Source organism: Akebia trifoliata, chromosome 3 (genome assembly GCF_017979445.1).
Source record: "Akebia trifoliata isolate Shusen 1 chromosome 3, ASM1797944v1, whole genome shotgun sequence".
In the NCBI taxonomy this organism is placed as follows: Eukaryota; Viridiplantae; Streptophyta; class Magnoliopsida; order Ranunculales; family Lardizabalaceae; genus Akebia; species Akebia trifoliata.
This window is the reverse complement of record NC_141377.1, coordinates 56,672,616-56,683,651: the sequence shown is the minus strand read 5'-3', so window position 1 is coordinate 56,683,651 and position 11,036 is coordinate 56,672,616. Positions and strand designations below refer to the sequence as shown.

The window sequence follows — 11,036 nt, the reverse complement described above, 5'->3', positions numbered from 1 at the left end:
AATTGGACGGTCTATAATTTTTCAACAAAAATTGGATGGTCTAAAAGTTTCATATTGAGCTGATTTTTGGCAAGGATGATCTCCTCACCACAGAGATCATCCTCACAAAAAATCAGCCCATTCCAAAAATTTTTGCCCATATAAGACAAAACACGTTGTCTATATGTGTGTTGAAATGGTTGTCGTTTGAACCTGACCCTATATATATATAGGGAAATGTTCAGCACCCTAAGTTTTACCACACACTTTAACAAACGTTTTTTTGTCCTACATGGGTTAGAAGTTTTGGAATGGGCTGATTTTTGGTGAGGATGATCTCTATGATTAGAAGATCATCCTCCCCAAAAATCAGCCCATTCTGAAATGTTTAACCCCATATTTACACGTTGAAAAATCGTGGACCGTCCATTTTTTGTAAACCATTTTTGATGAGGTTAGAAGTTTTGGAATGAGCTGATTTTTGGTGAGGATGATCTCCTCACCATAGAGGTTAGAAGTTTTGGAATGGGCTGATTTTTGGTGAGGATGATCTCCTCACCATAGAGATCATCATCACCAAAAATCAGCCCATTCCAAAACTTCTAACCCATGTAAGACAAAACACGTTTGTTAAAATGTGTGGTGAAGCTTAGGGTGCTGAACGGGACCCATATATATATATAGGGTCGGGTTCCTGCAACACACATTACGACACACATATAGACAACGTGTTTGTCTTATATGGGCAAAAATGTTTGGAATGAGCTGATTTTTTGTGAGGATGATCTCTGTGATGAGGGGATCATCCTGGCAAAAAATCATCCCATTCCAAAACTTGTAACCCCATCAAAATTGATTTACAAAAATTGGACGGTCTATAATTTTTCAATAAAAATTGGACGGTCTAGAAGTTTTGGAATGAGCTGATTTTTGGCAAGGATGATCTCCTCACCACAGAGATCATCCTCACAAAAAATCAGCCCATTCCAAACATTTTTGCCCATATAAGACAAAACACATTGTCTATATGTGTGTTGAAATGGTTGTCGTTTGAACCTGATCCATATATATATATATATACATTTATTGCAATTGAAGTGCCGGTTTTTATTTTTTTAAATAAAAACGAAATTTGCGGTTTTATACATTTTAATATTAAATTAAAAAACCTGGTAAATTATAAAAAATTTGTACTTTTTTGATAATTAATATTTTAATTTGTTTTATTTATTTATTTATTTATAATTTGCCCTTTTAACATCTCCAATGGAGATGCTCTAATCACTCCTACCTAACCACTCCTAGTCCTATATAACCACCAGTTATAATCATCAAACCAATTATCTGAATTCCGAAGAGATTAGTGTTGGAAAAGAAACACTGGACAAACCCGCCAGCAATAATAGATCATCAGCATTTCTCGCCTTTGTCGCTTCTCTCTTTCTTAGAGATCGTTGAAGTTAGGGTTTTCGGATATACAAGAGTGGAGATTTGAGGATTGGTTTTAGCTTTGTAGCAGAGGATTGTCCTCTATCTATCACTTTATGATCTTCACTATATGTTGTCCTCTATCTGAGATTTTCAATTTGTTATTTAGTATCCATATATATATATAAGACTCAAATCTTATTTTGTAATTGTAGCTTAAATAACAAGACATGTTATCCTTGAACTTCATTTTGTGTTGATTGCTTTGCTATGCAGTAAGGAAGGGTGCCGCACATTTCTTGGGGGATTTTGGAACTACTTCAGTATGGGTAAGAGTTTCCCTTCGCACTCATATATTCATTCACCTTTCACTATAGCTGGAATCTCCTATTATAATGAAATAGACTCTATAGCTTCAACTGATTTGACTATTTGATTTACTAATTAAGCTCAGCTGGGCTTTTTTCTCCCTACCAACTCAGCTGCACCTATACACACCACTTTTGTTGTTGTTTTTTCTTCTTTCTTTCTTTCTAATGGCCGGATACCTCTCCCATTAATTTGATGAGGTGGACCTACCAGTTCCAACCTTGTACAAGAAGCTTTGTTACAAGTAATTTTGATTGATCTTTTTAACTGCTTTAATCTTTCCCCAATCCTCTATATAGTTAAATGAGTCATTGAAGCGGCATTGTATTGAAGGTAATGAGGTATATATATATATATAGGGTGCACCACGAATATTAATTTTATTTATATAAAGGTCGGTAGGTGGCACGAGCAAATGTACATGTATTAAAAAAAAGATTTAATACATGATTTAATTTTTTTTTAATTACTTATAATTTATTTAAACAGTCAATTGAAATTAAATTGACCATTTATGTTTTGTTGTTAACAGCTACATGATTTGTTTGGAATGGGTAGTCTTGGCAAAATAAATAACATAAGGTATGCTTTACTACACATATTTGTTTATTCTTTATAACTTATTATACATTTGGGGTCTGGGATTTATTTTTAAAGCAGTGTTAAAAAACTAATAGAAAATTACAGTTTTCTTTGATTTTGTACTTGCATTGGATGTATAGATACATTTTTTTTTTTGCTTCTAGTGAATGGAACTTGTTATGTCTACAAGCATTTAAGATTAAACTTTTATTCATAAATTGAAATGGAACCCCTGGTTTTGACTTGAATCCACTTCTCGTAACCCACTTCATTACCATTATGTGTTTGCTTGCACTTTTATCTTCATCTTCTTCACCTGTCATTGTCGTCACCATCACCATTAAGGCCTTATCTCAATCATGTTAGGTCTTAACTGAACAAATCTTGTTTCTTCATTCCGGTAAGACGCATGTGAGACTTATGCCTCGAGGCCTGCCTCAGGACCAGGCTCTTTAAAAATGCCCTTGAGGTTTACGCCTCAAACCATGAGGCATGTCAAAGACATACGCCTTTTTGCCGAGTCATACACCTCACATTAATATATATATATATAAAATAATGCAATTGTTCCTCTAACTTCTTATTCCTTTCTTTAAACCTGACTTCTTTTTTTTTTTTTTTTTTTAATGTTTTTGCTATCTAAGCCATATTTTTTTTATTAAGCTCATTTTTCTTTGCTTCTATTTCTTTGTTACTACTAGTGTGCAATATAATTGGAATACCTAGAAATGAATTCAAATACAAAATAAAGATAGATGCAAATAAAATCTCTTGAGTTGAGTTTAATTGATTTATAAATAATATTATACAAATGAAGTTATTGAAAAAATAATATTTGGTTATATTTTTATAGTAAATATAAAATAGTTATTTATTGTAGAAACTTTCAATTATTCAAATGCAAATTATTTCTATTTTGTTAAAATATAAAATAATAATACTTTATATCATTATTTATTTGAAATTTGATTATGTGGACTTGTAACTGAAAATATGCAAGGGCTATCCTAATTTTTTTAAAGTTAATTATGCTAATGAGTGTCACTGGTCTCTCAGGAAACTAGCATCACTGGTCTCTTAGGAAAATACTTAACGTGCATGACTTTACCCATCGCGTCGTCTCCCTTTTAAACAATATCGAGATCATGTAAAGGGCTATCCTAATTTTTTTAATGTTAATTATGCTAATGAGTGTCACTGGTCTCTCAGGAAAATAGCATCACTGGTCTCTTAGGAAAATACTTAACGTGCATGACTTTACCCATCGTGTCATCTCCCTTTTGAACAATATCGTGCACAACGTGGGGGTGACATGTCAATCAAAATAAAAATTCTCAACTCACTAGACACTACGTCAAAAACACTTTATTGAGACCCTGAAATGGCGCGAACAACGACTGCCCAAGGCTGTCATTTCTAAACGATTGATAAAATCTGTCATTTACCCTGAAACTACATACGGATCTATCTTTATTTATTTCCCCAACAGATCGGTAATCTTGAATGCTTGTAAGACATTACAAGTTTCATTCACTAGAAGCAAAAACATTGTGTCCATACATCCGATGCAAGTACAAATTAAAGTCCCCATAAAAATAAAGGAGCACACATATAACACAAGAACATTTATGTGGTTCGGCAGTGCCTATGTCCACATAACCCTGTGACACCCAATTTGGGTATAATCGTAAAGTACACCTCTGGAGATCAATCAACAACTAGATTCAAGACATACGTACATGTATGCACACACGTACATATATCTTCCCATGTATGTCTGCATTTCTTAATTCAGTCCTCTCTCTTTCAATCTTTCAATTGATAGCAAGATAAGTTGGACGGCGTTCTGGATTCCAATCTTGAGTTTGTGGGTTTAATCCCAGTTTACGTGCCCAAAAAGAACATACTTTTGTGTGGCTGTCCATAGTTTTTCAAACTTTTTAGTGTGGGTGGCTTGTGGGAGGGTTAGGGTAGTGGGGTGGCAGCATTTATTTGAGCATACTTTCGCCGCAAATTATATAATATCAGAGCGGGAAGAGGAAACCTGAGGTTGATGTTTAAACAAAATGCTTAAAGGTCTTTGAGTGCAGAGTCTCTTTACTTAGATTCTTATAAAAGTATAGGATGGAAAAAGAATGGAGGTTGGAACAAAGGTGGTGCTTCCCATATTCCTTCCTTAACTAGAATCCTTAACTGCGGTTGAAGCTATGATTTATTCCTTCATCGATGCTCGACAACTTGATTTTGTTGTGATCTATTGTGCTATTTTTGAATATTAATTAAATCTTGAGTTCGGGGTTGGTTACATTTTCAGAAACAAAAACATAGTTTAAAAGGGTCCATTTGACTCGCATGAAGTGCTTTTTGCAATTATGAAAATCTCCAAGCACTTCAACATGTTAAATATCGAACTATGGAGCCCATAGACATCCTAATGTAGCTTAACAATGTTTTTTCTTCTTCTCCAACTAAAATTTGTCAGAATTAAGGACAAACAAGCATACCTACCAACGAAATCAAATAGATATCAAGAAAATTCTTAACAAAGATGACAACTTCTATGAAGGAAAGCAATGCGAATCTTACATAATAACATACATAAGAAGCTATGACACTTCAGTATGAAACCTCTCCTAGTGTGAATCGTTAAAAGTGATTAACACAAGGAGATCTTTCTTATTTGCCTACTAGACATAGTGATACTTTTAAGTTTCTACTCCAAGAGCAATCGTTAAAAGGTGTTGTCTCAGAGATCCTACTCTTGAATACTACTACATCGACAAGCCCACGATGTTATAAGGCCAAACTTTATTCATTCTCAACTCGTCACATTACAATCACCAAGTTGTCTTCTCTCAACCATAGATTGGTCAGATCCCCTAGACTCCCATCTCCACTAGTTTGTCTGCTAATTTGAGGAGATGCCGCTGGGTTCCAAGCACCCAACCCTGCATTTTAAACCACAAATGAGCTTCAAAGATCTTTATAAGTTATTCCCATTAGAAAATGTTGAATATATTGTCGCACCATTGATCGACGGATTCTCAGTCCATTCAAGTCTTTGATACGTTGGATCCTCATCTCCACACAAATCCATGTAGTTTACAGGTCCCGAGTAAGGAGACATGCAGCCTACTTGACCAAATTCATCACTTCGATCAACTTCCGGAATGAAGTTTGTGTAATATGGATTGGGAGAGAATTCCATTGAATTACATTGTTGCCAAGAAGACATTGAGTTAGAAAACTCGTAGTTCGGCAAGCCTGAAACAACATTTTGTCCCTGCTCGTAAACCTGCAATAAGTAATGGATATGTTTAAGAAAATGAGTCCCAAGACCCAATTTAGTTAATATTAATAACTATGAATATTAGTTCTAATACCTTTGATGTGTCGAGAATTAGATCAGGGGAGACCCAAGGGCTCGTATGATGGGTCCCACTCAAAGTTGGCTCAAGTTCCCTCATTTCATAAGGGGAAGTGACAGGGCTCGAATAATTACTTCCATGGTATGGGTTATTAGCTTGAAAGGGGTTTTCAATGTGGGTGCTTAAGTGATCGCTTGAGTATTGTCTAGGGGTAGTCAAGTCCCCAGAAGAAGAAGAGCTTCCCACCCTCTTGGATTTGGATTCACTTTGATCATTCTTCTTCTTAATTACATGACACAATGCAAAACCTCCCTGGAATGGAAGAATTTCAATAGCCAAATATAATGTCAGAATTTTAATTATAGAAGGTTGGGTACACTAAAGTTAACCCAATTTATGAAATTTTCAAATGTACCTGAAAATTAGATGGTCCTTGAGAAAGATCATCGCAGAGACGATATTCGTGCATTACCCAATCTGTTCGATCACCTAAGGGAGCCCGTCCACGATAGAAAACCAAAGTCTTTCTAAAGCCAGTGATGTCGGATTGACAAACTACTTTTCGGTCTTTTCCGGTGGCTTTCCAATAGCCAACTTTCGTGGCTCTATTTGTGCGTGAGCCGTTTGGGTATTTACGATCCCTGGGACAGAAGAAGAACCATTCCATATCTCGTTTCGGGAGGAAGGACCTGTCTGCAATAACACATATTATGAAATTCAGAGTTCACTCTAATTCCATCAAGAATAAGCCAAAAGCAGAAAAGACGTGATGTTGATCCTTTTCTTGGTTTTAGTAATGGAATTTTCTTTTTGGAAAATGGGAAGGAAGTTCCGGTTGAATCGGCTTTTAAAAGATAAAGTAAGATGCCCAACAACGAAAAGAAAATATCCTCAACTTTTTAGCTTGTAGAGAAGAACAAAAGCCCCCCACATGTAACACTTGGAAAACCTCCAATCCCCCCATTGATATTCGATTACGCTAAATCATACCAAAACATGTATCTTCTGAGGAATAATTGGTGCTGAATATTACTAATTTTAAGATCAAATGTAGGGTCAATAAAAGAACAATTCTTGGCCTAGTCAGGTTGTTTTTGTTGGAGCCATTTTGCAACTTAAGTTGCAAATTCAACTTAATCGAATACTAAAAACTGAAATGCGGTACAATTTTTATTTTTATTTTTTTGTGCAAATAATGTAATATTTTGCTTCTTGAATTAAATTGCTTGGTTTAAAAATGTACCTGGCAACTCCCATGGATCATACTTATACAGATCGATCTCTGGTATTACTTCAAGTTCAATCTTCAATCCATCAACTTTCCTCTTTAAGTAATAGCCCACCAATTCTTCATCTGTTGGGTGGAACCGAAAACCAGGTGGCAGCGATGCTCCTCCCATTTCCTACTCCTCCCAACTATTTGTATCTCCAAAAGTATCAAAAAAGCAAAGAAAGAAGAAAGAAGTGGTGGTTGAAGCTAAACTAGATTTCAATTTGCAATTAAGTACCCAAGCTGTACCTGTTAAAGATTTGAAAGATCCAAAAATAAAAGCTCTCGGCGACACAGAATTTTTTGTCTAAAACGGAATAGAACTTCCAAAGGATGCAACCGTTGTATAATAGAACCATTCTTCTTGAATTCAAGTTTTGTTCTTATAATTAAAACCCCCTCCCACTCTCCCAAAATTAAAAATTATATTTATTTTTTCAGAAACCCATAAATAAAAACGTTCAAAATTTTTAAAAACAGTTACTAATTCAAAGATACAAACCAAAAACAGAACAAAAACTCTTTAAAACTTCCAAAATTGGAATCTTTTGCAATACCCTGAAGCCAAAACCATTCAAAATCTCTAAAAATTTGAATGGGTGATTGTTAGAAGTAAGACCCAAAGAGTAATTTTGATGGAAATTATGTTAGTGTTGAAGAAGAAAATGAAGATGAGTAGTGGAGAAGAAGAGAGGGAGTGGAGTGAATTATATATAGTGGGTTGGGGTGACGCGGCAGTCCAAGAGAACACCGAAAGGTGTGAGTTTGCTTGTCTGAAACGAACCCAAAATTCCAAAGGTGTGGGACCAAACTCAAACCAGTTCACACACTGCTATTGCTTCCCGCCAAATTAAATATTACCGTTAATAGGGGTGGCTTTGTTCCTGACCCACCAACCTAAGCTTCCTCCACGTCATCCTGAATCGGACAAGTACACCTTTTTTTTTTTACTTTATTTCGTCCATTGTTTTTCGTTTCTAGGCGAATGCATGGTAGGGAGTAGGGAGTTTGAACTTTTTGGAGTGATCCAACCTATGATTTAGGGTTTGTGGATGATTTGGAGAATGCATGGTAGGGAGTAGGGAGTAGGGAGTAGGGAGTTTGAACTTTTTGGAGTGACCCAACCTCTGATTTAGGTTTTGTGGACTTATAATAGTAAAGATGTTGATCTCGTGATAACCGAAGTTCTCTTCATTTTTCATTTTCACTTGTTCTCGAAGAAGATCTTGCCTTGATTCTCAAAGAAGCTCAAGAATTCTCGAAGACTAAAAAATAATTATGTTATACTAGGACTATATACGGAAACTTTGAAATTTTTTTCATTGATTAGGGATACAATTGTGAGTAATTCTAAACGACTTTTAAAATTTATCTTAGAAAATTCTAAAAAATATTTTAGCTACAAAGGTGTAAGGGGCAACATCCATGCTGGGGGTCTCATTGCACAATCAACGGGGGTGAAGGGTAATTGTATAATATTTTCTTAAGAATTTTTTATTTTGGGGAGTTTTACACGTTTTGATAACTTTTGATTATATAAATAGAGATTTTTAGAACTATAAAACTTATGAAAAAATAATGATTGTTCTTGTTCTATTTCGTAGACATAGACATATTGTCGAATCATGTAAGTCATTGCATTTTGTGTAATTGTGTTATCTTTGTTATTTCATTTTTTCACGTAACATATTAATAAGAATAGAAAAATATTATTTTTGTTATTTAAAATCTTAGAACCACTATCTTGATTAAGAGAGAAATCAAGATTGCCTGGATCAAATAGACTAGAACACTCCCCAATATCTTACTTCAGTCTCAATCAAGACATTTTGAGATGTTATGGAACTGGTATTATAGTAATGAATATTATACCAAATATTACCTTAAAAAAGGTAAATAATAACTATATTTTTAAGTTGATAATAGTAAGTGTAAAAGATAAGCTCTTACAAGGCGAGACTTGGAAGCCATGACCTAAGCTCATAGATTAGATAAGTAATCCAAGATCTCAAAGCAACTTAGTCGGGCCAAAGCTCCTTGCCTCGTCCCTAATCATCTTAGTCCTCACTGTTAGACATAAGAGAAACAGAAGAAACTTTCAAGCGGCCATCCGCTTTAAAATTTTGGTAGAGCCCTCTCCTTTGGATTACACATGGTGTCTTCAAGAAGGTATCCCAAATGTTAACAAAAAATTAAGAGCTTGAAATAAATACGAAAGGTCATGTGTCACGTTACAAGACTCCTCTAGAATTTTGAAGCGATTTGGTCGAATTTGTTTAACCAACATGTGTCATGTTACAAGAAGTATTTTTTCTATGTTTAATTCAGGAAAAGAACAAATCGTGAATGATTTGAAAATGTTCAAAAAGTCAAGAATTTTTAATGGAAATTGAATTGGGTGAATGTTTTAATTGTTTTATATATCATTTGAAAAATTCAAGTATAATTTGTAAATTATTCAAAGAATTACTAACTATGCTCTAGAGAAATAATTATTTTTTAGTATTAAACTGGCTGATGTATGTAACAGGGCTATAAAGCCAAATAATAGTAATTAAAAATAACAATAACTCTTATCTGGTTTTGTTTCCTTTTTAAGAACTTATAAGAACTAGGATAGATAAATAATAATGATTTCAATTGGTTCTAATTGGTGTCGTGAGAAGAGATTGGGACTTAGTGGTAAGGCATACATAACCACATAGTTTTATTTTATTGGATTTTTCAAGTGATATCATAAAAAATGGATCAATCGATAAAATCAAACGTAAATCTTATCTAGATTGGATTCAGATGGTCTGTGGAGACAAGTATGGGTGTTGGATATAATCGAATCTTATTATAGATAACTTTAGTGGTAAGAATAGTCATGGATCGAAGTCAAGGGTCGGGTTGAAGTCCAAACTCAAGAACATAAAACATGAATCATGGATTAGGTTCGGATACTATGATATGGATCAAAGCTGGATCAGATCTAGACGTGCAATATTGGACCCGACTCTACTGAGATGTCCATTTGATTTGGGTCAATTAAATGACTCGTGAATTGACTCAGTCAAATCAATAACATAATACAACTAATATTTGAATATCAAACTCAAACTTATATGATGTTTTCTAAAATATTTCATTAGAAAATATAACTATAAGTATACAAAATTATTTGTAATTAAGCTGAGTTATGAAATCTGCTTGAAGAATTTCCAAAGGAAATGCTGGAATGACACAGGGTATAAGTCTGACGTGGAATGTGCACATAACCATAGATGTGTTTCCTTGCAACACAAGTAAAAACCATCTACGGTTCACGTAAGAATTGTGAGAATCACAGTAAATCCTGTGGTCACCCCATCACGACTCATTTCCAAATTCAGTCAATAAATATATTCTATTTGGGTTTGTTTGTATTTCTGGTCACCTCTAAATTTTATCAATTTGAGGAGGGAGTCGAGTTTTAGGATGACTCATCCAATTTTAGATTTGAAAAATGCTAAAGTGACGAAAACTCATCCAAGAGCGTAGGCTTTTGCATGTCGTCTAGGTAGGGTTGCAACTCAAATGGGTTGGGGATCAACCCACACTTGACAAATACCAATCCGACCTCAAGCATAAAACGCCCAACCCAAGTCAGTAAGTTGGGTTGGCTCATTCGTCATTAGTACTAGATAATTTAGTAGTAATAATGACTTATACAAAATAAGTTGTATTTAAATAAATATAAAATTTTTAATTATTTATACTAAAAAAAATGATGGTGAGTAATTAAAGTTTGAAATGTGAATTACTACTGAGAAAAAGTCAAAAGATATATAAAAATATTTTTAAATTATAATCATATTAAATTCGGATTCGACAATCCATGTGTCTTTGGCCGAACCCAATCTGATTTGAATCGGTCAACAAAAATACTGTCCAACCCCAAGCCTGAACCCTAGCTCATCGTGCCCCAAACCTGACCCAAGGCTGGGTTGAACCAATCAGGTTCGGGTTTGGCCCACCCAAGTTGCAGCCCGTACATCTAGGTCTCTAACGTAATAAAT

At 34.6% G+C, this 11,036-nt stretch overlaps 1 protein-coding gene across 1 annotated transcript; it reads right to left on the bottom strand.

Annotated features, from left to right (window-relative positions):
* Positions 1-4,859: 4,859 nt before the first annotated feature.
* Positions 4,860-7,662, bottom strand: LOC147408234 (NAC domain-containing protein 71-like). Its single transcript, XM_086437145.1, has 5 exons — positions 6,970-7,662; positions 6,142-6,419; positions 5,742-6,038; positions 5,386-5,653; positions 4,860-5,306 (listed from the first exon to the last, which is right to left on the bottom strand). Exons 1-5 carry the CDS (start codon positions 7,124-7,126, stop codon positions 5,185-5,187), a joined length of 1,122 nt encoding a protein of 373 aa, XP_086293271.1. The 5' UTR covers positions 7,127-7,662; the 3' UTR covers positions 4,860-5,184.
* Positions 7,663-11,036: the final 3,374 nt, after the last annotated feature.

Bases quoted from the DNA above. Each gene is read 5' to 3' on its own strand.
- LOC147408234 (XM_086437145.1), bottom strand. From the start codon at position 7,126: ATGGGAGGAGCATCGCTGCCACCTGGTTTTCGGTTCCACCCAACAGAT. The intron at 6,420-6,969 runs GTACATTTTTAA...GTGTTATTGCAG, and splicing joins TGATCCATGGGAGTTGCCAG to ACAGGTCCTTCCTCCCGAAA. The intron at 5,654-5,741 runs GTATTAGAACTA...TACTTATTGCAG, and splicing joins TAATTCTCGACACATCAAAG to GTTTACGAGCAGGGACAAAA.